Genomic DNA, 24,827 nt, shown 5'->3' on the forward strand with positions numbered 1-24,827 from the left:
AATGAGTCGATGTGTTCATAATTCTAGTACCGCCCGTGCGACATACAAAGTTTTCATCACATTTGCGAGTAAAATTTTATATTTGTAAAATTAAAAATATAATTCTTCCAAATATTGGCGATACCTTGGGCTGTGCTCTTGGCAGCGCCGCCCTCTACCTCTCTCAGCATGTGCCGCAACGTGCATGTGCATGCGTAGACCATGTAGTCCTGCAGCAGGAAAGCGCGCACGCGCACGCGGCACGGCGCAGCGCCATCAGTACGGGCACTGACTCATTTACCGACCTTGGGCTTCATGACAAGAAAATGTGTACGCGCAATGACTCATTTACCGACCACGGGCTTCATGACAAGCACATTAAGGTCGAGGGTTTTATTTGGGAGGTTGCAACCAAGATAGCCTGCATGTTACGACACTGTTTACGAGCAAGTGTGATGAAAAATATATAGACAGCTTTTTGTGAGAAGGTCAAGTTTTTAGCTACTACCCCGCTCTAATTTATCCAAACGATTTAAAAGCTTTTAAGCAACTACAAAAAAAGGAAGTAATCTGTTCAAAGAGAGGACACTACCCACTACCAGCAGCGAGGAGTGCTGCTCCCCGCATCACAACCCGCGTTCTCGCTACAGAGAAGCGTGCGTTAGTTACATCTTCAGATGTAACAGTGTATACCGTCATTTCAGATGTCACATATAATTTTTAGCAGCCCGATGAGGGTCTACTCGTAGTTATTGCGACGCTACTTCACTGACACTACTTTATTCTACGTACTAGCGTACTCCGTCTGCGCAGGATTCGTTTATCTCTATCCCGCGGTAACTATACAATTTCCGGGGATAAATCTATCCCATGTCCTTCTCCGGGACTCAAACTATCTGTATACCGAATTTCATCTAAATCGGTTCAGTGGTTTAGACGTGATGAAGTAACAAACAAAAAACAAACAGACTTACAAACTTTCGCATTTATTATATTAGTAGGATTATTTTTCGTCGTCGTGGCGCTTTCTCCACATTATTACATAAACTGCTTAGTCAATACGCCGTTTCACACCCATATTTTTTAAGATGTCACAACGACGTCTTACGTATTAAAAAAATATCAAATGAAAATATTATTTACTAGCCGTTACCCGCGACTCCGTCCGCGTAGAATTCCTTTATCGCTATCCCGCTGGAACTACTATCCTATGTCCTTCTCCGGGACTCAAACTATCTGTATACCGAATTTCATCTAAATCGGTTCAATGCTTTAGACGTGCTGAAGTAACAAACAAACAGATTTACAAACTTTTGCCTTTATAATATTAGTGGGACAATCAATACATTGGTAGGTAAGTAAAATAAACAACACAAAATAACAGCGATAACCTTTTATTTGTAGCACAGAAAATGTGTGATGTACATTTATGTGATTATTACCATAAGTTAGTAGGTTAGTTATACGGTAGTAGGTTATTTTCAACAAAAACATGGCAAATTGTGAGTTTGGAAGCGACTATTAAGAACTATGTCTTTTATCTTAAGTGTTACAAAAATAATTCCTCGAACAAGCGAATTTTTATACTTAGGTAGGTAGGTACTCCAATTATTTGTATTGCTCACTTATTTTTATAATTATGCTGTATATGCATGTTATGCATTTTACATTATATTTGTTACTCCAATTATTTACAATTTATTAAAATGGAAACATCATCCTGTTTCATTCCTCGGTATTATATAAAAGGGCGTTTTCGATCACTTCTGTTTAAATTTCTAAATGTACCCCTCGTATGCTTAAGACACGGATCCGTGCCAAATTTAAGGCTATCTTTTTATATTTAAATTTAAATCAGCAGAATTTGAGCTTATTAAAACACAAGACATTAGAATGCAGAACTTTTTTTAGTTCCTGCATACTAAATAGGGGACCTACCCACTGAAATTAATTCAAACTTTATATTCTCTGAAATATATCACAAGAAAAACAAATATTTGTTTTTTATCTTGCTAAACACGAAAACGACGAAGATAGAAGTATTTTGAAAAGTATATATATTTCTACAAAATACAAATAAAATACAAAAAAATGCATCAATAAGATAGATAAGCGAGTCGTTTTTGCATGTGATTCGTTACGATTCTACAAAAACAATTATAAATGTCACGCTGGCACTTAAACCGATTTGCATCAACCTTTTCGATTATTCCCATTAATGGTAGCCACTAGACTTAAAAAAGTGCGCTTTTGCAAACTGATCCCTGACCACTGGAACTCCTAACACTGCAAATTAAAGCTTACAATGCTAGTTATTTAACTAGTGGTTGATATTTCGTCGCGGCGGTAAAATAACAGCAAAGAGGACTGTCCAACAGATTAATAACTAAGATTGAAGCACGTCGACCTATACTTAAATGCTTTACTTATAGCTAAATCCAAACCCACAACGCTTGCATTGCACTTTAGGCTCCAAGTTGCTTGTACAGAAGTGGCACGTAGTCATCATACTGGGCCTGGTAGAAGTTCCCGGCGATGGGGTTGCCCAGGCCGTGTTTGGAGGCGAACTTGGCGATCGAGAACCCACCGCGCTTGTCACCGGAACTGGAAGAATGTGGGAAGTTAATAGACTTCAGCAAATACCACAATAAATATGGATAGATAGGATATAGTTATGGATAGGTTTTACAATCAGTTGCGACCAGAAAAGGGGGTAGGGTGGCTGCTGTAGAGCAGCCTCTTTAACCGAAGTAATTCAGTTGCGATCATTAGAAAGAAATACTTATGTCCAGAAGCATCATTTTGTAATGATACTAGGCTTTGCCCCGTAGACAACTAAAGAAAAAAGCGGGCTTTCGAATAACCTCTTCTTAGTGCACCTCTATGATCTTCAATGAATTTCTGCCGGATTTGATGCTGTTAACTCAAACAGTATAAGCTGTGCATAGTCTGTCCCTTTAAAGGTATAGATAGATGGATGGTATTCTCAAGAAAATTTGCAGTGTTCTTGAATCATCATCATCAGCCAGGAGATCTTCTTGAACCAGTAATTTAAAATTACCCGAATATTCATTTGACAAAGGCGCCATTTGTGCCAAAGAACATTCCGGATGGAGTACCGCTTCGCATCGCAGTGTTCATTAAAACATTCACTGCATGCATTTTTTTTTACCATCCATCTGCCACCCACCACATACAAAACACTTTTGTTTACCACGAGAGTAATCTCTCTCCAGGCCGATGCTATGACTTCGCTTAAACGCATATAAGCGTTCATTTAACTTTCACCCAGTGCCTTAAACGCATATTCATTTCTTTATTTAAAAACCTTCACGTTACACGATATCACAGTAGTTTTTAAGGCACTGGGGGAGGTTATCTTAATATATACATTTTTATTACGTTCATTGCACTGAATGCGTTAACTTTCATAGGTAGAAAATGGATCTACTCACGTGTTAGGCAGTCTTGGCTCGTCGAACATCAGCTTCCCAGATTGCGCGTATATGAGGAACACGTAGCGGTGCAGTCCGGTGCCGGGCGGCGGGCCGGACCCCACGTACGCGGACAGCGTCTCGCCGGCGCCGACGTTGCTGCCGGGGATGTTTCCTACGAGCCAGTGGTGCCATTCGCGGAACTTGGGGTCAGAGCGGGAAGGCGCGTCCGGGTCTGTGGACAGGCTGCTTTATAGTGTCGGCGGATATTCGCTGTATTTTAATTAGTGGAAATACTGTTAACGAATCGTTGTTCGATTTAATTGCTCATTTATAGATCGGTCCTGTCTATTTGTTTTCGGCGCCAACTTTAAAGTATTTATTACATTACCGTCTTTTTCCACATTGTTGTCCAGAAGAGATAACTGTCTATTGTCTACTATGCTCTTTGTTTTTTTTGTACTGCTTTGTGGTGTTCAATAAAAAATAATATATTTGTATTGTGTTATAATGCGCCCACTGCCAAATAAATGAATTGGAGATGCATAAAGTCTCAATGTCAAAATTATATCATTTTTAAATATCAAGTAACCATTAAGCTTTTGGATTCCGAAGGCAAGCTTAGTGCGAAATAAAGCTTTAAGCTTTGATATGAGATACCTATTGAGGAACCATGCCGTTAATTTAACCATGTCTATTTATTTAATCAGAACTGCGAGTAAAAATATTTCATCTTTATAAGACTACATTTAATACTTTCGTGAAACCCTAAGTTCAGATTTTACCGGTGTAACGTCATCCTCTAAAATTATCCAATCAAACATCCGAACCCTAAGCGAATTATCTAAATTGGCCACGCTTGCCAGATAATTTACTCATTGACGCGACCTTAAGTATATACCAGTAAAAACGAGTCTCTGATACCGGCAAAAACAGCACCAACTACTGTATACTCGTAGATTTAAGAGTTGCTTAAAGAGCTGCATCTAAGCATAATGTAACCGATTGCTTCGAGGTCGTCTCAATAGCAGCATCATTTGGCATGCTTAGTTTAAACTCCTCTTGCTGAGCTGCCCGTATGGCATGACAGGCAGCTCGTCCTCTCTCCGGTAAGCTGTAAAAGCTATCAAAGGCTAGCAGCAACATTCATCCGTCCGAAAATAAAGCTTTTTTCGTATGCCTTTCGTCGTTGTGGATACTCACCAGTCATGGCTAGAGTGTAGAACTGGTCCGGATTGGCTTCCCACGAGACGTAAGGGATGTCTTTAACCTGCGTTGGGGTGAGCTCATTACCCTCACTCACTACTACCCCGCTCGGGTAGCTAACCTGATGATCAAAAATGATGATGAACAATAGAAACATTAGTGAGAAGTTATTATGTCTCAGTTGTTAGGTTGTAACTAATGTTAAATACTGTTTAAAATGAATGAAATATAATTTCAGGAAATACTTGAAGACCCTCAAGGAAAATGTCTGCAAAATGTAAAATCTAGCTCCAGTGGTTCAGGCTGTGCATGTCACACAGTCACACTGTCACACAGTTTTATAATTATAGATACAATGGTTTCACCATCTTCACAAATGTGGTAGGCTTGTATAGGGATATTTAAACCTTCCGCAGAACCTAATTCGAAGTACGAGAACATTAGATAGGTAATCAGATCTATTGTGACCATGGACCTACCAATGTTCATTAAAATCTAACCATGACATCCACACCAGTTGCAGGTACGTAATTATTAGAGGCAATTGACGCTTTATTTAAATATAACGAGCCCTAATAAAGTGTTGGGGATGTCAGAATTATACAAATAGATACCTAATTATCATCTTGTTAGCGGACTATCTACAATGATTAATAAGGGTGTCATTTGTGTCATTGTGATGCACTTGGTGATTATGGTGCATTCCAATGCCACTTCTGCGTAACAATCTGAGTTACAATTAGGGTTTAATAACAGGAGCTTCGTCGCCTTCATGGACGAAGAAAAACGGAGAAAAGTTTCAGACAATTTGAATGAATCTGAAATTGGTGAAAATTGTACGAAATATCAACTAATTTATGAAGTAAAGCACGCTATCTTAGTTTAGACAAAATTTGCAGTCTTATTAGTGTAAGTAAGTATGTTCACCGCATCACCTCATTTACCTCGCATCGGAGAATGTTAAGTGATAATATAAGAATAAAAAAAAGTAAGTATCAACATCAAACAGCGTTAAAAGTTAAACATAACAAATAATATTTAAATCCTAACTAATAACATACGAATATTTGTTTAATTTTTTATTTTAAATGTTATGCGATGTCGTGTATGCATGGCAACGAAAATAAAACATAATAGATACTTATGTACTTATACACCAAAATTGTCAGGGGTCAGTCAAAAAAAGACTGTTGAGTGAAGATGAAAGAAACGGTAGTCAGTCGGTGTTTCTATTAAAAGATTGAGTTTTTGAACGTCAATTGTTGTCAGATTTGTTTAATGCTGTTTTTTGTGCTGTTGGATAACTCAGAGTGTCATTATGAGTTTTGGGCCAATAGCCTGAGCCTGACTAAGATTGCATTTTAACACCTACATAACTAATCTCGGGTTAACTGCTAACCCAGGGTTAAATAGTGTCAAAATATTATGGAATTGTCATCCCTAACTTTTCCACCCTGGACCGTGGAAATAACTCTTAGGGTCTCCCCAAACCTACCGACGCGGAATGGGCTTTTGCCGATCAAAAAAGTCTTTATGTCATCGCAATAAGAGCGAAAAAGACGTCGATCTGCTCGGCCGACGCGAAACGACGTTTACCGATGGGAAGACGTCTTTTTTGCTCTCATTGCGTGGAGATAAAACGTTTTTTTGTTGGTTATACAAGTTTATTTTGCGGAGGATCTTCACTTGAAAGTATTAAGAACCTCATTATTTTTATTAATATACTTGCGTTTAATAGTATATGTTTCAATTAATACTCCAAACTCTCTCGTGTTATCTCTTAATCGCAAAGAAAAAAGTTAAACAAGGCTGACGAATGGCTACATGATCGCTGTTTCTATAATGTTAAGGACTTTTTGATTTTTATTTTTTAATACCTTTGTAATTTGAAATTTGCATGTTGATTTTGTATCGACTGAATACTGTTCCTGATGAATACTGTACCTTATGCAAACGTACCTATTTCAGAAAATAAATCGTCACTACTTCAAAAAAACTCGTACCTCAAAATGATAATTTTTCTGAGTGAACTTTATGACCATTATTTATGTCAAGGTTCAATTTTGTTGACATACTGATTTTTTCAAAGTAGTGACGAAATATTTCGTTTCATTTCAAGAAAACTTATAGGACAAACAAAAAAAGAAAAAGCACTCACCGAAAGCAGCTCAGTGGGGGCCACTGGGATGACATCGGGCACGACGCGATGGTTGGCAAAGGACTTCCCGACGGTAGACATGGCTCTCGTAAGGACCCTAAAATTGACCATGCTGCTCGCTATCAAAAAAATTAACGCACATCTCAGTATCCGAAACATTTTTCCCAAAATTAAAAAGTTGAATATTTGAATTGAGAACGCGAAGCTACGTCAGATCTAACGACCGGTTGGCCGTGCAGTGACAGTTCTTTATAGCTAGTGCTGTTTATAAACTTGACCGGTTTCCGTTATGAGCGTGTCGTATTAAGAAGTGCCGCACTGTCTATGGAAAAGAACTGGGATCAAATAATAATGGTTTGATTGACAAGAATCATGTCATAGAGATCAGATTACTACATACAGTTGTGAAAAAGAGAGAAATAAACTGCAAAACTTTTTGACGTGTTTCACGTCAAATGCATTTTGCCTTCCAAAATAATTTCAGCCTCCAAAGACCAGTTTCTGTCATTGCCACTGAATTATGGCAGGTAGGTACGCCAAGCGTCGTACCCAAGTCGTACCAGTCGTACCTACCTAATAATCATCATTATTACAACTCACAGCTCTACTATAAGATACTCAAATCATGTTATTACATTTTCAAAATCTACCCAAAACTATAATTTTATTAGTTTACCAAAGCTCTTTATCTGTCCCTCTATCACAACGCTATATCTTTTGAACAGTAATAGGTGTACCTGTTTACATGCAATTGATGCAATCATACAGCGCGAGCGTGAACTAGGTACTTTACAACAGCCGCTATAACAACAAATAACTAGCTACAATGGAAATTGTACGATGGTAAGAAACTTTTGCCAGCCCTATACCCGCACTTGCCCGGTGTGTTTACTGTAAGTAATTAGATTTTTAGCACTTGTGTGCGCGTAGATACCTAGTCATTATATTACGTCTTCATTTGAGCCTCCCGCGTCAAAATGGCGTCAAATGCTCAATCATCGCATGAGTAGAATTTGATTTGTTTTGGCATAGGTAGTGCCAGTCCGGTCTCGCGTTTGACCCAAACTACACGGTTTGTTTTATTAGTGAAAAATTTAAGAAAGGTTTAATATACTGAGCGGCAAAAAATCTGGGCCTTAAATGTACCTACCTAGGTAATCTTGTTAGAGTGTGCCTAATTTTGTGCCGCTGAGAATAATAAAATCATAAGGTAGGTATAGATAGTGCCACGAGTGTTGAAGTGAATGAAACACACACAGCTACAACATGTCGCGTAATGACAGCAGGGTTTTGACATATTTATCATTCATTTCATTCATTCGACTTTTGTGCAAACATTTCTTTTTGTAGGTGTGTGTGTATTCAAATCATTCATTCACTTCAACTCTCGTGGCACTATCTAAGACTATTATAGACGAGTTCCTAATAAATTCTAAATAGTCCTTCAGTTAAATTATCAGAAAATATTGGACAAGTATTTTTCTTTTATCAATTATATTCTTTTACATTTTAATTATATTTTTAACAATATTGTATGCCCGAAACGGGTAACTGTTGAAACTACCTTATTATGTACTACCATCTAAATTACACAGTTATACAATAAAAATATTCTGATTCTGATTCTTATAAACAAATGAGGAAGTAATCTTCATAATTGAAGTAGCTACTGTTACACATGCTAGTTACTAGCACGAAAGCATGCTACTATTGAGCAAATGCTACCTACTAGCATGTTTGTATAGGACACGTGATACTGGTACTTCAGGTACTAGCATGCTGATTAGCATGCTAGTAACGAGCATAATATGCGAGCATACATATTATGTAAGGCGGCCTTTATACGCTCACACATGTTCGTGGTACATAAACATCTGTAGTTGATTGTATCTATTTTGTATTGCTCCTCTTATATAATAGGTAAGGATGTTATTGTTTATATAATATTGTCTTCACTCTCTTAATCTGTTGTTACCAGTTTAATATATCAGTGGTTGTTACAGTTGTTTGAGGGTTGGAGACCTGGTGACCTGACATACAGGTTTCCCCTAGTTCAGGCACCAGTCTCCACCGCACAATTTTTGTACCTATGCATATCATTATTTGTTACTGTACAAACTGTATATCCTGTGGTGGAGTTAATAAACGAATTTATTTATTTATAGTAGATTATAGCCTGTAAAATTCCGCGTAACGTCTTGCGGTGTGACACTTCAGTACCCTTAGTGTAAGTTTTCGGTTACAAAATACTTACGTTTCTACATTTTTTTTCGGGATCTTGGAATAGAAATAAAAATAAAATCAAATTTAAGTAAATACATATAAAAACAACATTTAACATTATTGCTACAACATACACTGCCGATAAAAATGCTTTCATAAATAAATACCTAATAACAATAAAAAACAGAAAGCGATTATCTCATTACCTATAGGTACGGTCAGCATCAAATCAAAAGTATACTTTTGTACTTTGTCGTTTTACAGCAACATACTTAATACTATACAAATTTGTAAAAAAAAGTAAAAAAGTGATCTGCTACACTAGCCTACACTTTTGATGCTCACTGTACAACAAATTGAAGTTTTGCTTCACGAGAATCCGGAACTTAACATTTTTGGTTTATAAAATAGTTTTTCGGGAGATTTTTTACTTTGTCGGAAGTCGAGATGGCATTCGAAAATTAGGGAGAATCCTGCCGAAACCCGAGCATCTGGCAACTCTAGGTCAGTGAGCAGAGCTTTCAAAATGCTACTAATTACTTGCAGTTTTTCTACCTGGTCTCCTGGACTAAAAGTGGACCACTTTTTGAACTTTCCATTTAGTTCTACAAGATATTTTAAAACTTTTTATCTTATCAGCCAAGTAATTGATAACTTGTAACATTATCTTTCTCTGTATTTATCTTATTTACAACTGTGTTTAGTGTGCAAGAATTTGATAAGCATTACGTTTGTGTTTGTTACATAATCACACAAACAGATCAAGTATTTTTAAAAAAAGATGTCCAGAAAGCAGAGCATAGTTTCAGACATGATCATTTATATTTTTATTTACTTTTTTCATCATACTGGCCAGTAAGAAATTTAGAAAACAAAAATAAGCCACTAAAAATTTAACTCCAGTGTTATTTAATATTTTATGAAACCATACAAAATTTTCAATGAATATCAGTTTAATAAGTGTAAGTACTTTATAAGATTCCATACAGGGTCCAATCTAAACGGGGCAAGCTGGGCATTTGCTTGAGAGGAAAAAAATAAAGGGTAGCAAAATTTGACATATTGCTTGCCATTACCTATCCACTAACCACGGTTAGTGTATGTAATCGAAAATTATCTTTGCCCAGATCAGCTTAATTGTTAGATGAGGCTCTAATTCATAACTCGGTCAGCAATAACGGAATCCTTATTAGATGACTTTTATTCTATCTAACAGTGCCTACTAGTGATGTAACTAATACATTTGCAAATATAAGTATCAGAAAAAAAAGTTAGATAATAGTAGGTTAATAAAATCAAAGTAAGTACATTAATTTCTTATGGTTTTTATACAACTTAACTTCGTACTTAGAGTCAACCTACAATAACTCTGCAATGAAGTGACAACAGTAGAAATCTAAAGTTTGTTTGTGGCAATACTGATTTATAGTCAAACAACAAGTTTTGAACTTCTGATTAGATTTTAAACAGGTCATCGTTCATCCACCAATACTATTACTTCTTATATTTCGTTTTCTATTTTTTTTACCGTTCACGGCAAAACTTACTAAAACTTACTGGACACTGGATATTTAAAAAAAAACAACGACACCAACTTTTAATTATTATTATTATTTATAGTTAGGCGTAATAGCATGGGGTCATACATTACTCGTCCCGTCCTAACTAATTCCACCAATCGTCGGTGATAGTTCGATACCGAGACCACGTACATACTAAATCAAATAATATTTGTCATCAAATAAATAGTAATTGTTAGTTTCGCTGTATTGAAATATCAATCACGCTATGGAAGTATGCATTGCATACTAGATTTCGCATAAGTATGATTTATTATACCTACTTACTTATCAGTTCTGTTCCTGTAAGAGTTGCTGCTTGTACTTAAAAGGGCACATTGACGGCCAACTTAATATTAAATTCGTCAATATATAGATGTGATCTAGTAATTAAAACTATTTTTATTTAACGCTTTTCCAGGCATAGTGCATATAGCGACAGCGACCATATAAATTTACACAAATATTCGACCTTGCTACATTTACAATATGGTACAAAATCAATTGAAGTTGTTAAAAGTACCTACTATTCGTCTTAAAATGAATCCCCCATAGGTAAACAATATAAAACTATGATTCGTTTTGCAATAGCGCATCTAAATTAGCGGGACCTGGAAAAGGGTTAAATCAACGAAATTGTATCAAATTACAGGTGCTCAATACTTTTGGTCAAGGCTGTGTTATATAAATTCAGGTAAATACAAAACAAAGCAATAAAACGTTAAATAGTTTCTGACATATTTATTATTCACTAAATGACACATCAGAGTCTAAAAATTCCACTCCCTCATACACTTCTTCCTGTACCTGAATTCCTTCGGACTCTTCTTCTCTTTCAACCTCTGCTTCCCTACTCTCCTCACTGTCAGTGTCATCATCACTTTGCACATTTATAACAAATGGTATCAGATCATCCAATAACCCATCTTGTTGCCTGTGTTCAGATTCTAATTTTTTTACATGTTCGGCACACTTATGCCAGTCATCCGGACTAACAGGTGCAAATGCTTGCTCTACTTTTGCCTCCATATCTCGAGCTGAACCTTTTACATTTACGCTGCCTACTTTTCGCTTTGCAATACTCCATATTAGTTCAATAGTATTCAAGTGGCAATGGTATGGGGGTAACCGCAATACTTTATGCCCATTTGCTTTTAACAGCTCATCAATATAATATATTGGGTCGGGTTTGTTGCGTTTTACCAAAGTTAAAAGTTCAGCCCTGGTGAATGTTTCTTCCCAAGGAAAGTTATTTGAGGTAAGCCAATCACGGATTGCTTGTTTCCTTGAACTGGTATTCGGTGCCTTATTAATCTGAATTGTGTGGTAACTTGCGTTGTCCATAACTATAATGCTTGGTGTATCCAAATTAGGCAGCAGCTTATCTTGAACCCACTTTGAGAAATTGGCAGCATTCATGTCATCATGATAATCGGCTGACTTTGATTTGCTGCTAAATATTAAAAGGGCATTATTTACAAATCCTGATTCAGTGCCTGCATGTACAATTATGAACCGTTTGCCTTTTGATATATTAGTGACCATTTTAGAAGTTGACGGACCCTGCCAACTTTTTTTTGGTTTGTAGTTAACATGAATATAGGTCTCATCTAAATATACAATCGGTTTTCTTTCCTCTGAAGGCATATTTCTATATTCTGTAATTTTTCTAATGTATTTGTGTCTTGCTGCAGCAATATCATTTTTTTCCATTAATATGGTTCTCTCTTCAACATTTTTCTTGAAACAAAATCCCATGTCATGTAGAATTTTGCGTAGTGTTTCATGACCACCATCAAACTGAATAGATTGTCGCAACTCACTAAGCAGTTTTGCGATTGTGGGGACCTCATTTCTTACTAAGTAAAATTCATTTATCAGGTTACGTATGGCAACCTTATCGAAGTCATCAATATTTCTTTTCGTGGCACGGCACTTGCGTTTCTTGCCAGGAGTTACCCATATGCCTGAATTTGTATTACCTTCGTGCTTGATTTGGCGAATTGTTCTTAAGCTAATATCTACAAATAATAAGTTAATATGTTAAGTCTAGAAAATATTACTAATTTAGACCTTTAAAACAAGTTCGAACAACATCTTACCAGTCATTGAACTAATTTTTTGAATATATGTCGCCTCTGCGCTGACGTCCAATTTGTCCATTTGTTTGAGTTTGTCAACAGAATTTTTATTGTTGTCTGAACAGCTTCAGATAATTCCCCTTGAAAAAACGAATATACAAGTTAAATATATATCTTTACTTTATCATATTATTTCATGAAAATAATATAAAAAAAGCAGAAAATAGCTATAAAATATCAAGAATTTATTAGGGACTTACTCGTAGAGGTTAGAATTTTATGTAAGCATTGCTCTTTTTGCTCACGGACGGACTCCATTTCTTCTTTTACATTTTGGAAATGAGTAATCATCTTGAATATAAGTTCTCGAACTCCACTTTTAATTGTTTTAACCATTTCGAAAGAAGGATTCGCAAAAATCTCGAAAAAATACTCACGATCAATTAAAGAAATGTCTGAGTGACAACATGAAAAAAGTATTACCACAGCGTGATTTTTCTGGGTTGCCAATTAATATTTTATGCAGAGTTATCGTGGGACGATTCTAATCACATTATCAGTCTTCACTTAATCATTTGGTATTATTTATTTATTACATTACTACTGCCCACTACTCACATTGAGGAGTCCACTCTATAGCCACTTGACAGTCCAGAGTGCGCAACCAATATGCCTCAAACCATCCAGGTTTTTTATTGATGGATAAAACGCGCTGTGTGTCCACAATTTTTTAAATAAAACATTTTGAATAAAGAAGAAATACTATATACATAAATTAATGTTTACTCATTATAAATACTATTTATAAAATTCAAATGCTATGGAGCATGTCATTTATGATTTATTCACAAAATCAAGGTTACGACACTAAAGTATCCATGGATGGTTTGAAGCATTTTGATTTTGGATACCATGGTATTGTCGGACTGTCAAGTGGATAGTATATAAAAAAGCCTGAGGGGAAGCTCTGGGCAGTCACCATCCGAATTGTGTGTTTAACTAATTTAATTAATTTTGCTTCCAGTTCATCCCATCTTCTTTTATTTTCTTCTTACATTCTTATCCTAGCTTCCTAGCTTTTTCTTTTTCCATACAGTCCACTTTCGTTCTCGCACATTCTTTCGTACATTAAATTAATATCCATTGACATAATATATCCCTGACCTGACCTTGTATCAAGCAAGTTAAAAACATAGTTCTTAGTAAATATCCATCATTCTTTAAAACAGGTGCACAATGATCTCTAATTTAGATGAGCTAATTAACTGATAATGTTTTCGGTGATATATCTACCGGCAAGTGGCATCGGTAATACTAACCTCCCTAAATTATGGCACATTCGTGTAACAAATTGTAGCAAGTATATTTTAAACGTAAATCACATACTTTGTATGATATTACTAGGATTAGAAGCCAATTATGTAAGTACCTAATCGTGATAGCAAGGTATTTCAGCTGTTCAAGAAGTTTCTATTTGGATTCGATGTTTTGTTTTACGACTTTAGACATTCAATGCATAAGAAAAATTATATTTATTTTACTTTGGACTTAAGGTTTAAATTACGTATAAATAAATTAAATTGGATAAACAAAGAGAAAGAAGTAAAATAATTACCTGAAATCGGTAAAAATAAAAGCACGAATCCAAACTGCAACGAGATACGAGAGAAGTTGAAAATGCAAACTATGAGAAAACTACTTGTGATATTTTGACATTTGTTTGACAAATGACAGTGATAAGAAGGCATCTGACACAGGGGAAGCTGGGTGGCTACTAAGAAATTCGAGAATCGAAGTTCGTAACTTCGTATCGTACCGTTTCTTTCACTTTCGTATTAAATAATATAAGGGTCAGCGGAATGGCAAGATACGAACTTCGATTTTCAAACTTTAGAGTAGTTCCTCAGGTGAGAACACGCCACGAAGGGGTTGCGCTATTTGAGTATTTATCTAGCTAAATACTCAAAGGTATGCGCACAGTTCAGTTGCTCGTGCGCGCATCCATAGACGCCAAAGATGCGCCAAAGTAAAAAAATTGTAGCCTGTTTTTACAATAGCTTAAAGTTAATGTACCACATTGTGGCTGAACCGTCAAGGAAGACAAAACAACAAAGCAAGAAAGTTTGTCTGATCAAGTTGGTTTGGGGACTACGCTACTACGATTCGTAAACCGAATTTCGTACCGTACCGTCTCTTTCACTTTCGTATTAAATAATGTTAGTGTCAGCGAGACGGCAAGATACGAATTTCGATAAAGCCTGACCCTATACTCCGCAGTTGGATGGATACTGTCTCCTTTGGCCTTAATTCATCAAAAATGTTCTACATTGATTCTATGGTTGTCAAGTTTGTCGTTGACATGTACATACAATGACATACATACATGTCAAAATTGTCTGTCATGTATGTCATGTCATGTCATGGAATGGAAGCTAAGGCTAACTCTTTACTGCATTTTCACCGCAATTTCTTGTAAATAAATCCTAAATAGTGTTTACTCAATAGCACAGGCCTTTTGCGTAGTGCAAATTTAAACAAACAAAAAATGTCTAAACTATGCTAGGTGACATTCAATTGACAAAGCGCTTAGTAGTGATCGCCTTAGTTCTTGGCATTATTTTGATTTTGAAGGAGTACGTGTTTATTGACCCGCTATGAGTCAACACAGGGTAGCTTATTTTTACAATGCGGATGTGGGGAACTTCCACTACGGGCCAGGGCACCCTATGAAGCCCCACAGGTTGTCTGTAACACATAGTTTGGTGCTAAAATATGGGCTGCATAAGAAAATGCAGGTGTACAAGCCTTACCGCGCTAGTGCGCATGATATGTGCCGGTTTCATAGCGAAGACTACATAGAGTTCCTGCAGAATGTCACTCCTCAGAATATACAGAGTAAGCATACTAGAATAAGAATAAGAATAAGAATAATTTATTTTAGCAATAAAGTTACATAGTGCACAAAAAATTACAGAAATACACATTTGAATAAAATACAAATAAAATCATCTGACTTTTCGGCGGCCTTCGCACTAGACTCTGGGTCTGTATCGCGAGATATACTGATCTAAGGTTTTACTCTAAACCCCATAGAATTATGAAAGAAAGAGAGAGGTTCCATGAATTACAATAGTTATGCATGCTGGATAAAGGCCATATCCAGAGGTCTATAAACTTTGAACAGTGGTTTAATTTATCAATTTTAATTTTGTAAAAGTTTATAACATAACGTAAACTTTTGTGATTTTCACTAGTCACAATACCACAAACAGGACTTATCACACTAAAACACACAAATAATATTTAGCTCAACATTTTAACTACATGACAGTGGCCGTGGTCATGAGTAGACTGAAGTGTGGGGTGTCAAGTCTGCCCAGCAGCGCAAGTCCTTCGAACTACCTGCACTTGCTCACAAATAGTACTGGCACTTGTATCTCGAACTACCCGCTCTTGGTCATTTTTATTTGTCACCCCATCACACTGACACACAAAACTAACAACGTCCGATCGTCCCTCTGAATATTCATCCCGATGCCTACACTTATTTATAACAGGATTCCACAAAAGCTTATATCTATAGTCCCAGTTGAAATTCTTGTGCTTTTTTATTTCAACCATTCTTGAGTAGAAATGAATTTTTGGATTGTGAAGCTCAATTCGGTGGTGGTCCTGACTCCAATAAATGTTCGGCTGTGGCTGTTCACTTGCCGATATTTAAGAGCTGCAATATGTTCCGTAAATGATTGCTTATTAGTTTTGTCTCTTGTTCCAAGTCTCCATATCACTCAAGTCTAATATGACTAATAATTCCAGCATATTCCAAAGACCTTCTCCACTACAATGTTGGAGATGACTGTCCAGTCTTCGATGGCTTGTTTGACTTCTGCTCAATGTACACGGGTGCGTCGCTGGAGGGTGCCATGAAGCTTAACAATGATGCCTGCGACATTGCTATTAACTGGTCCGGTGGACTTCATCATGCCAAAAAGTTTGAGCCTTCTGGTAAGTTTGTTTGGTTTACACTGTTATAAAATGGTACACATAATATCAGTATGAACTGTTAATAAAAAAAAAAATTGCTGCACTGATTTTTGAGGTCACCTATCATACATAATATATACAGAATAACCTTAGACATTGAGAGGTTATGGCTAATTTATAGGTTGAGTCCCTTGGGAACTGCATATTTCCGGTATAAAAAGTAGCGTATCTCACTCTCTGGCCCATAAACTATCTCTATGCCAAAAATCACGTCGATCCGTCGCTCTGTTTCGACGTGAAAGACGGACACATACAAACTTTTGCATTTATAATATTAGTATAATCACTGATTTCGGATTCACGAGAGCTGGCAATAATGAATTCTCTAAAAACATAATTATTGCTTATTGAATCAACCTGTATTTAATCATTTTGTGATGTACACGCAAACATTATCATCATTCACTCGATTCTATTCATTCATGTCAGTTAATATGAATCTACCTGTAGATCTTGGCACTCCTCTCTCCGCCTCCTTCTTATCTTTGTGGAATTAGACATTTATGCTAGAAGACAAATACAGTCACAAGTTTTTGTGAGATTGTACTAAGCCCCTGCAGTAAAACAGCCCAAGAGTATTGCACCACTTGTTATCTCCAGAAAATACATTGTCACAGAAATAAATAAAAAAACAGATTGCCTTGAAAAAACTAGAAAGAACAAACAAGAACAGTTGGGACCCATTACTGAGAATTTTAGAGCCACAATTTAAATGGAACTCTTTTTACTTTTTACTTTTGCTACTATTAAAATTATCAAAGCCTAATTACATTTATTTATTAATTATAAAATACCTTATTAAAGTCTACCAAAATTAATCTAAATTGTGAATTTTGGGAAAGTAATATTATCCTCTTTCTGCCTGTTTGATTTATACACTAAAGAAATTTTGTTTCAGGTTTTTGCTATGTGAATGACATCGTGATTGCAATATTAGAACTTCTCAAATACCATCCTCGGGTTTTGTACATTGACATTGATGTGCACCATGGCGATGGTGTACAGGAGGCATTTTACTTAACAGATAGAGTCATGACAGTTAGCTTCCATAAGTATGGGAACTATTTCTTTCCGGGAACCGGAGACATGTATGAGATTGGAGCTGAAAGTGGACGGTATTATTCAGTAAATGTGCCTCTAAAGGAGGGTATTGATGATCAGAGTTACGTTCAGGTGAGATGATTTTTATATACTTTATATGACTATAGCAAGTTAAAGTAGAGTAATGACTCTATATGGAAACCACAGAAATCCACAGCTTTGGTTTTTTCTTATTTTTGTTGAGGTTTTGTTTGAACACTCCAGGTAATTAAGTCAGCGTTATGGGTGCTCGCTCAGTTCCCTACACAAGGGACAGAGCCTTGGTTTCTAACATTAGTTCTGTTGTTTTCTTCAGGCGTTACACTGCCGAGGACCTTATCAATAGAGTATACTGCCTTTATCTTCCTAGTAAAAAGTTAAAATACTGCCATTCACTACCTATGTCCACATTCCGGTGGTTTGTGGGAGTGAAGTGTTAATGTTACAAAATATTTTAACAATACCCCAAATAAAGTGGCATCATGCTTGCCTCGACAGTCTTGTTTTCAAATTATGCTGGCTAAAACCTTAACCTTAACCTTTAACCTTTAACCTTTTTCAGGTATTTAAACCAGTAATTTCAAACGTGATGGAGTTCTATCGTCCCACGGCGATCGTGCTGCAATGCGGCGCCGACTCGCTCGCCGGCGACCGGCTCGGCTGTTTCTCTCTGTCGACACGCGGCCACGGGGAGTGCGTCAAGTTCGTCAAGAACCTGAACGTTCCGACGTTGGTTGTCGGTGGTGGGGGGTAAGTTGAAGAAAGGTGTTTAGAGTATGTAGCCCTGAATGGCAGCAAGGCAGTTGATCGATATTATTTTGTTTATAGTATGGAAGTGGGTAATTTAATTCTTCTAATAGTGTGTATGTTATTTCTTCATGCTGGCTCTGGCAAATAAATGGCTTGACGGATTTGGATGAAATTTGGCATTTAGATAGCTGGACGTAACATAGGTTACTTTTTATCCCGATATTGCCACGGATTAGAGACAAAGTCTCTAAATAACAACCGCTGGGCATAGAATCATAAAATTTTGCATGGCTAATTTATTTTTTGGGAAAATTGCATAGTTCCCGCGGAATAGCGATGAACGAATTCTACGCGGACGGAGACGCGGGTAACGGCTAGTTGTTAATATATTTGTTTGGTACAGCTACACGCTCAGAAACGTGGCCCGTTGCTGGACCTACGAGACTTCACTTCTCGTTGACGAGAACATATCTAACGAGTTGCCGCTGACCGAATATTTGGAACTATTTGCGCCGGACTTCCAACTGCATCCGGAAATTAACAGGTAAAATACAAAATAGAAGCGAATTTCATCTAATGATATTTTCGATTAGTTCTTTTTTAGTTTAACTATTTGATACCGTCGCTGTCATCTAACCCTAAAGAGTTATTAATTGGACATGAAATATCTCTTTTTAATCTTTAAATAGCTTATCATATCAATAAAATAAAGTATCTACTCGTATCTTTCATCGATCTAATTTTTTTTAATGGTTTATGTACACATTTTTGTTGGAGAACGAGGTGTCTGTTAAAATTGCTACTTACTGTACACGAGACCCTCTGTCTGAATTTGGGGCGGGTGGGACATTTTTGTGAAACTAAAGACAATACCGATGCTAAATCTATTGTTTTACAATATGACGACCGCAGGGCCAAGTGGTTAGAGAACCTGACTATGAAACTTGAGGTCCCGGGTTCGATTCCCGGCCGGGGCAGATATTTGTATGAATAATACAAATGTTCGTTCTCGGGTCTTGTACGTTTAATATGTGTTTATCTTTATAAGTATGTTAATGTGTTGACTGGTATCCATATAAAAGTTAATGATTATATGGACAGGGATATTTGAAAATAGTTTTATTCCGATCCGCATTGGCGATCCCTCCAAATAGCGAACCTACTGTGTTAAAAATAAATTTGTGTTAAATACTTGTGATGTATAGATATCATTTAATAATATTGTAAATATGTTTAAAAGAAATATATACCTCGTTGAGTTTCTTGCCAGATTCTTCTCAACAGAGGTTTTTCCGAACCCGTGGTACATTTTTTTTGACATTCATATCATAAGTGCTTGTTATAGCCTAAATTGAATAAAGGTATTTTGACTTTGACTTTGCTTAGTTTGGGACTAGACGCATATGCTGAGATTGGGATCCATTGCCTTTGCTGTGTCCATTGTTATAATTTCCTAAGTTTAAGTAAGTATTCTTTGTAACGTCTAGGTTAAGTTTGTGGCAATAAAGATGTTTATTATTATTATTATTATCCCGGCAGTACGAACAACGCCAACAGCAAGCAGTACTTGGAGGCGATCACTAAACACGTGTACGACAACCTGAGGATGTGCCAGCACTCCCCTGCCGTCCAGATGACGCACGTGCCAGGTACTGTGCAGTCATCATCATCATCTTAGCTTATATACATTCCACTGCTGGGCACGGACCTCTCAGAATGGGAGGGCTGAGTCGTAGTACCCACGCGGGCCCACTGCAGATTGGGAAGTTCACACAACACTGAATGGTTCTCAGGTGTCCTTATGATGTTTTTTTTTTATCGTAAAGCAACAATTTCGAATGTATTTCGCATATGAATTTCGAAAAACTTAAGCGATGCAAGAACCCACGATCCTCTGCTTGAGAGGCCATAGGTGAACCCACTAGGCCACCAGCCATCACGCCTTTAGATTCAGTTGCTTATCAAAAAACAATGTTTATTCTGCCAGTAGCCCGCAAAAGGATCTTTTACATGACACTTTTATGTATCTACTTAACAAAAAACTATGAGCAAAGCTCGGTCGCCCAGGTACTAGTGCTGGCCTATAATTCGCTCCTTTACAGGGCTTATTAAATTCTACGCAGTGTAAAAGAACTTCGTATCATGCAGTCGCTTATATTGTTTGATACGAACTTCGATAATTCGAATTCCATACCATAGTAGCCCCCACTGGGCTTAAGTCTCCTCTCGAATAAAACAAACCAAAATTTTAAGAGGTTCGAATTATTCAACTCAAAACTTTTATTTAAGGTGACTTCTTCCCCGATGACTACAAAATCCGCGACGACGACCCCGATACAAGGATCAGCCAAGAGGAAGCCGACAAAATGGTCGAGCCCAAGAACGAGTTCTTCGACGACGAAAAAGACAACGACAAGGAGACAATAGTGAAAACTGAGGAGCCATAGCATCCGAGCGACGCCGGGGAACCGGCCGCTAGTTGACACCGAAAGCTGAAGAGGTATAGGAAAAGGAAGTATATAGTCTGGCCTAGGATACAACTAAGTGGTTTTGTTAGGTTTCGGAAAATTCGATAAGTGGAAGAGGGACTTACCACTGATGTGGTTTATAAGTGTTGACTTTTTGACGGTTGGGGCCGTCTTGACGCGTTTTTGCCAGCCATTTTGATGGTTGTATCTGTGGCCGTATTGTCTAACGCTCCTCTGGCGCTCGTGATCGTTTTCACCATCTCTTTCTAACCTTATCGTACACCGTGTGGCAAAGAAGTCAAAACGATTGTGATTCCGATTTAGACAATAAGGCCTCTGCAGGGCTACTACGAAACTCGAAACTCGAAGTTCGTGTCGTGCGGTCCCTCTGACACTTATAGTATTTAATAAGAGAGCGAGAGGGACCACACGACACGCACTTCGAGTGTCGTAGTAGCCCTGCTGCTGTAGATGTTTTGACGGTTGAGCCAGCCGTCGAAATTGTATTTATTTTCATTTTCGGCATTGCATTATGAATTACCTATAATAGAATTGTGTGATGCCGTCTCTGTTTGACCGTACAAAAGAAACAGAGACGACATCACGGACATTCACGTAAGATAACAGGAACTTACAGACAGTGGGGCAAGTAGTGACATGAATGAGCACTTAATGCTATAAAAGTATGATGTCATCTGCATTATTATATTAAGAAGACTCAGCAGATACTTGTGATGTTAATGTTTGGCTTCTGTTGATAATATTGTAAGTACAGTCGAGTATAAAAGTGTGTTACACACAACACAAAACATATTGGAAAAAATATCAGAAAAAAAATACCGGGAGCCTGAAATCGAATCTGAATTAATGTTCGGGGATCTTGAGAAAACTAAAATTAAGTGCAAATCTCAGAAAGTAAAGTTTATAAGGTTATAGTGATCAAAAGTATGTTTGCTTGAATTGGCTGTAAGTACAATAATTTTTTTTGCAGAAGCTAATTATAATTCGTCACAAATGGATGCTGATATAGTTTTACTTTAGTGTTGATAGAATAAATTGAAAATTGTGTTCCAGTTTTCGACTAATGAATTAAGGTCCGACACCAATGGCCGAACGTAAAAAAACCGAGGAACGACGCAAACGCATCGACCTTGTTACTTCGTTTTTTGCAATGAAAATGCTATAATAAGTATGTAATTTATGCTAAAAGTGTACGCTCAAATAGTTCTTCCTCAAAGTAATTATTACTCCTGAGCCTATTGCGTAACGTTTCTGTCACTCGCGATCACAATCAAATGACAGTTTTTACATACAAAAACTGTCATTTGATTGTGATTCGCGAGTGTCATAAACGTTACGCAATTGGTCATCTGGCCAAACTTTTCGAATGCAGCACTGGCTCTAGACCTTGATCAAAGTAGAGCGAGATTGTCTCAAAAGGCGCCATCATAATTTTATTTTGCACTGAAAACTGGCGCCCCCTGCCATCTGGCGTCTAAGCGACCAGCAGGGCTACTACGAAACTCGAAGTTCGTGTCGTGCGGTCCCTCTGACACTTGTACTATTTAATGCAAGAGCGAGAGGGATGGTACGATACGAACTTCGAGTTTCAAGTTTCGTAGCAGCCCTGCAGTTTTCTTGATCTACCCCAGGGGGGCTACACTACTACGAAATTCGAAGTTCGTATATTACCGTCCCTCTCACTCTCGCATTAAATAATATAAGCGTCAGCGGGACGGCAAGATACCAAGTTCGAATTTTGCACTTTATTGTGTAGACTCAGGTCAGGTGTTACGTAATGCAAGTGTTGTTAGGGAACGGAAGGATCATAACTAAGTGACAAGTATCGCTTAGCCCATGGGGGCTTTGAAAAGAGCCTTTTGCGGTTCCTGACAATACTTATTGATTGCTCTTCATAGTTCAATATTTTGCCTACAATGTAGGACATTGAAAATTGTGTTTTATAAACATGGGTGTTGGAATTATGATCTAAACCTTAAGTTTCCTTAAGTTACATATTACAATTAAGTGTTCATTGTTTGTAAGACGTGATAATTATGTAATATTAGATATGTAGATAGCTTTTATTAGGGCTTTCACATATCAAAGCGATTATGTTGTGAATAATTGTAATAGACTTGTAAATAATTATATATAAGGACTTGAATGGAATAAATTATCATTTTTCAAAATATTTCATTTTATATACCTACTAAAACCAATGTTGACAGTAATTTACAGCAAATTCACGTTTATCTGTCTGTTGTGTGTCGTGACGCATCAGAGGACAGTTTTTGCCCCGGAAAATTGCAAAGTTGCCGCGGGATAGCGATAAACGATATTTTCGCAGACAGTCAATGTTAAAAGCTACGGTACTTAAATAAAGCAGAGCCAACGAGACGAGATATACTTCATCTTTGTCTGAAACATTCGCTCCCTTTCTGTCTCATGACATAATTTATCTCGTCTTGTTGGCTTTGCTTTAAATAGGTAATTTAAAAAATAAAAACATCATGGAAAAAGATATATTTTAATAAAATAAACTACATTAATCTTATCTAGTAGTCTTAGTAACTACCTAACTTCAAATCTAAGTTATTTTCACTTATGTACCTGTGTACCTCACTTGATTCTTCTTTTAAGTTAACAGTGAACATTCTCAGCCTTTCGCAATGCTTTATGATCTGATGCACTACAGGTTCAGATACTGCCAAAGTGCAATCTAACCACAAATGATGCAAATTCCGTAGCCTACCTTTCTCTAACAAATGCAGCATTAATTCATCCCCATTCATTTTCGTCTGATACTTCACCACCAACTTTTGCAACTTCTTAGTACACCCAAGGAAGAATGTCAGTATATGATCTATGTTGAAATTTTCATTACCAATCGTCAACATACGAAGTTCTGAGAATATTTTACCTGGTCTCCTAAAATATGGTGGTATAATTAACCATTTGGACTGAGTCATTATGCAAAGTGAGTTGAGGTTCGGACAACAGGTCCCAATAGATACCACGGCATCTAGAGTCAGCGCATGATCAATCTCCCACAAAGAGAAATGTGTTAAATAGACCCCTTTAACAAGTAAGAGCTGATACATAGAATCCGTATAGGAGAAGAACGACAAATCTAACCGATATAATCTTAAATCGCTTATCCTTATCTGCTCCAATATGGCATCTTTATTATGCTCTGACAAGTGTGTGACCGAAAGATCCTTCAAAAATGGGCAGATTTTAATCAACTTTTTGATTCCTTCAGCTGAAAGAAAGTGGCAGTTAATTTTTCTTAGACTCAAAGGGCCAATATCAGAAGCAGTACTGATCATAGTTGACCCTATATCACATGATTCAATCCTTAACTCTTCTAAATATGGAAGCTTACTGACCAGCATCATTATGCCGGCTTGGGAGACGCATCTACCTACCCGTTTGGCTCTTTCATTTCGTGGTGGATCCATAGCGAGAATTCGAAGATGCTTTAAATTGGCTATGGAACATAGCCCCGCATCAGAAACGTTTCTAATCAATACGGAAGCATTGAAATGTGACTTACAGATATCTACTTTAGAAACAATATTGATCTCTTCTATTAAAGGACAGCTGAGTCCAATTACATGAAGTATTTCATCAGTGCAAATGAATTTGAGGTCTAATACGACTAAGCGATTGAACTTTTGAAGGTTTTCTACCCAGAACTTCTGTGGGAGGCCATTGTCTATGTCACATTTGCAGAAGACAGTCATATTGGGATGTGTTAGTACGTGGAAAAGCAGTTGTGGATCACCGCGGTATTGGCAACATGTTCTTTGTGAACAGAGGACATCAAATAACCTGAAAAA

At 37.1% G+C, this 24,827-nt stretch overlaps 3 protein-coding genes across 5 annotated transcripts; 1 reads left to right on the forward strand and 2 right to left on the reverse strand.

Annotated features, from left to right (window-relative positions):
* Window positions 1-1,357: 1,357 nt before the first annotated feature.
* On the reverse strand, window positions 1,358-14,365 carry LOC141431313 (protein D2-like). 3 transcript variants are annotated; one of them, XM_074092435.1, is made up of 5 exons: window positions 14,256-14,365; window positions 6,778-6,874; window positions 4,617-4,740; window positions 3,435-3,648; window positions 1,358-2,583 (listed from the first exon to the last, which is right to left on the reverse strand). In XM_074092435.1, exons 2-5 carry the CDS (start codon window positions 6,856-6,858, stop codon window positions 2,445-2,447), a joined length of 558 nt encoding a protein of 185 aa, XP_073948536.1. In that variant the 5' UTR covers window positions 6,859-6,874; window positions 14,256-14,365; the 3' UTR covers window positions 1,358-2,444. The 3 variants fall into 3 exon arrangements, with proteins under 3 accessions (XP_073948536.1, XP_073948534.1, XP_073948535.1); XM_074092433.1 differs by having other exon boundaries at window positions 6,778-6,896; XM_074092434.1 differs by lacking the exon at window positions 14,256-14,365 and having other exon boundaries at window positions 6,778-7,025.
* Window positions 14,366-15,019: 654 nt separating this feature from the next.
* HDAC3 (histone deacetylase 3) lies at window positions 15,020-23,165 on the forward strand. Its single transcript, XM_074092436.1, has 7 exons — window positions 15,020-15,535; window positions 16,457-16,645; window positions 17,583-17,857; window positions 18,327-18,514; window positions 18,918-19,058; window positions 20,054-20,163; window positions 20,804-23,165. The coding sequence occupies exons 1-7, from the start codon at window positions 15,295-15,297 to the stop codon at window positions 20,959-20,961; spliced, it is 1,302 nt and encodes a 433-aa protein (XP_073948537.1). The 5' UTR covers window positions 15,020-15,294; the 3' UTR covers window positions 20,962-23,165.
* A 331-nt stretch (window positions 23,166-23,496) lies between these two features.
* Window positions 23,497-24,827, reverse strand: LOC141431316 (uncharacterized; the record flags this gene model as incomplete). Its single annotated transcript, XM_074092437.1, has 1 exon — window positions 23,497-24,827. A coding segment is annotated over one exon (1,278 nt), but the record flags the coding sequence as incomplete, so codon positions are not given.

Source organism: Choristoneura fumiferana, chromosome 9 (genome assembly GCF_025370935.1).
Source record: "Choristoneura fumiferana chromosome 9, NRCan_CFum_1, whole genome shotgun sequence".
Lineage (NCBI taxonomy): Eukaryota > Metazoa > Arthropoda > Insecta > Lepidoptera > Tortricidae > Choristoneura > Choristoneura fumiferana.

Bases quoted from the DNA above. Each gene is read 5' to 3' on its own strand.
- LOC141431313 (XM_074092434.1), bottom strand. From the start codon at position 6,936: ATGTTTCGGATACTGAGATGTGCGTTAATTTTTTTGATAGCGAGCAGC. The intron at 3,649-4,616 runs GTGAGTATCCAC...GCCTGTCCACAG, and splicing joins CTACACTCTAGCCATGACTG to ACCCGGACGCGCCTTCCCGC. The intron at 2,584-3,434 runs GTGAGTAGATCC...ACATTCTTCCAG, and splicing joins GAGCCAAGACTGCCTAACAC to TTCCGGTGACAAGCGCGGTG.
- HDAC3 (XM_074092436.1), top strand. From the start codon at position 15,295: ATGAGTCAACACAGGGTAGCTTATTTTTACAATGCGGATGTGGGGAAC. The intron at 18,515-18,917 runs GTAAGTTGAAGA...TGTTTGGTACAG, and splicing joins TTGGTTGTCGGTGGTGGGGG to CTACACGCTCAGAAACGTGG. The intron at 19,059-20,053 runs GTAAAATACAAA...TTATCCCGGCAG, and splicing joins CTGCATCCGGAAATTAACAG to TACGAACAACGCCAACAGCA.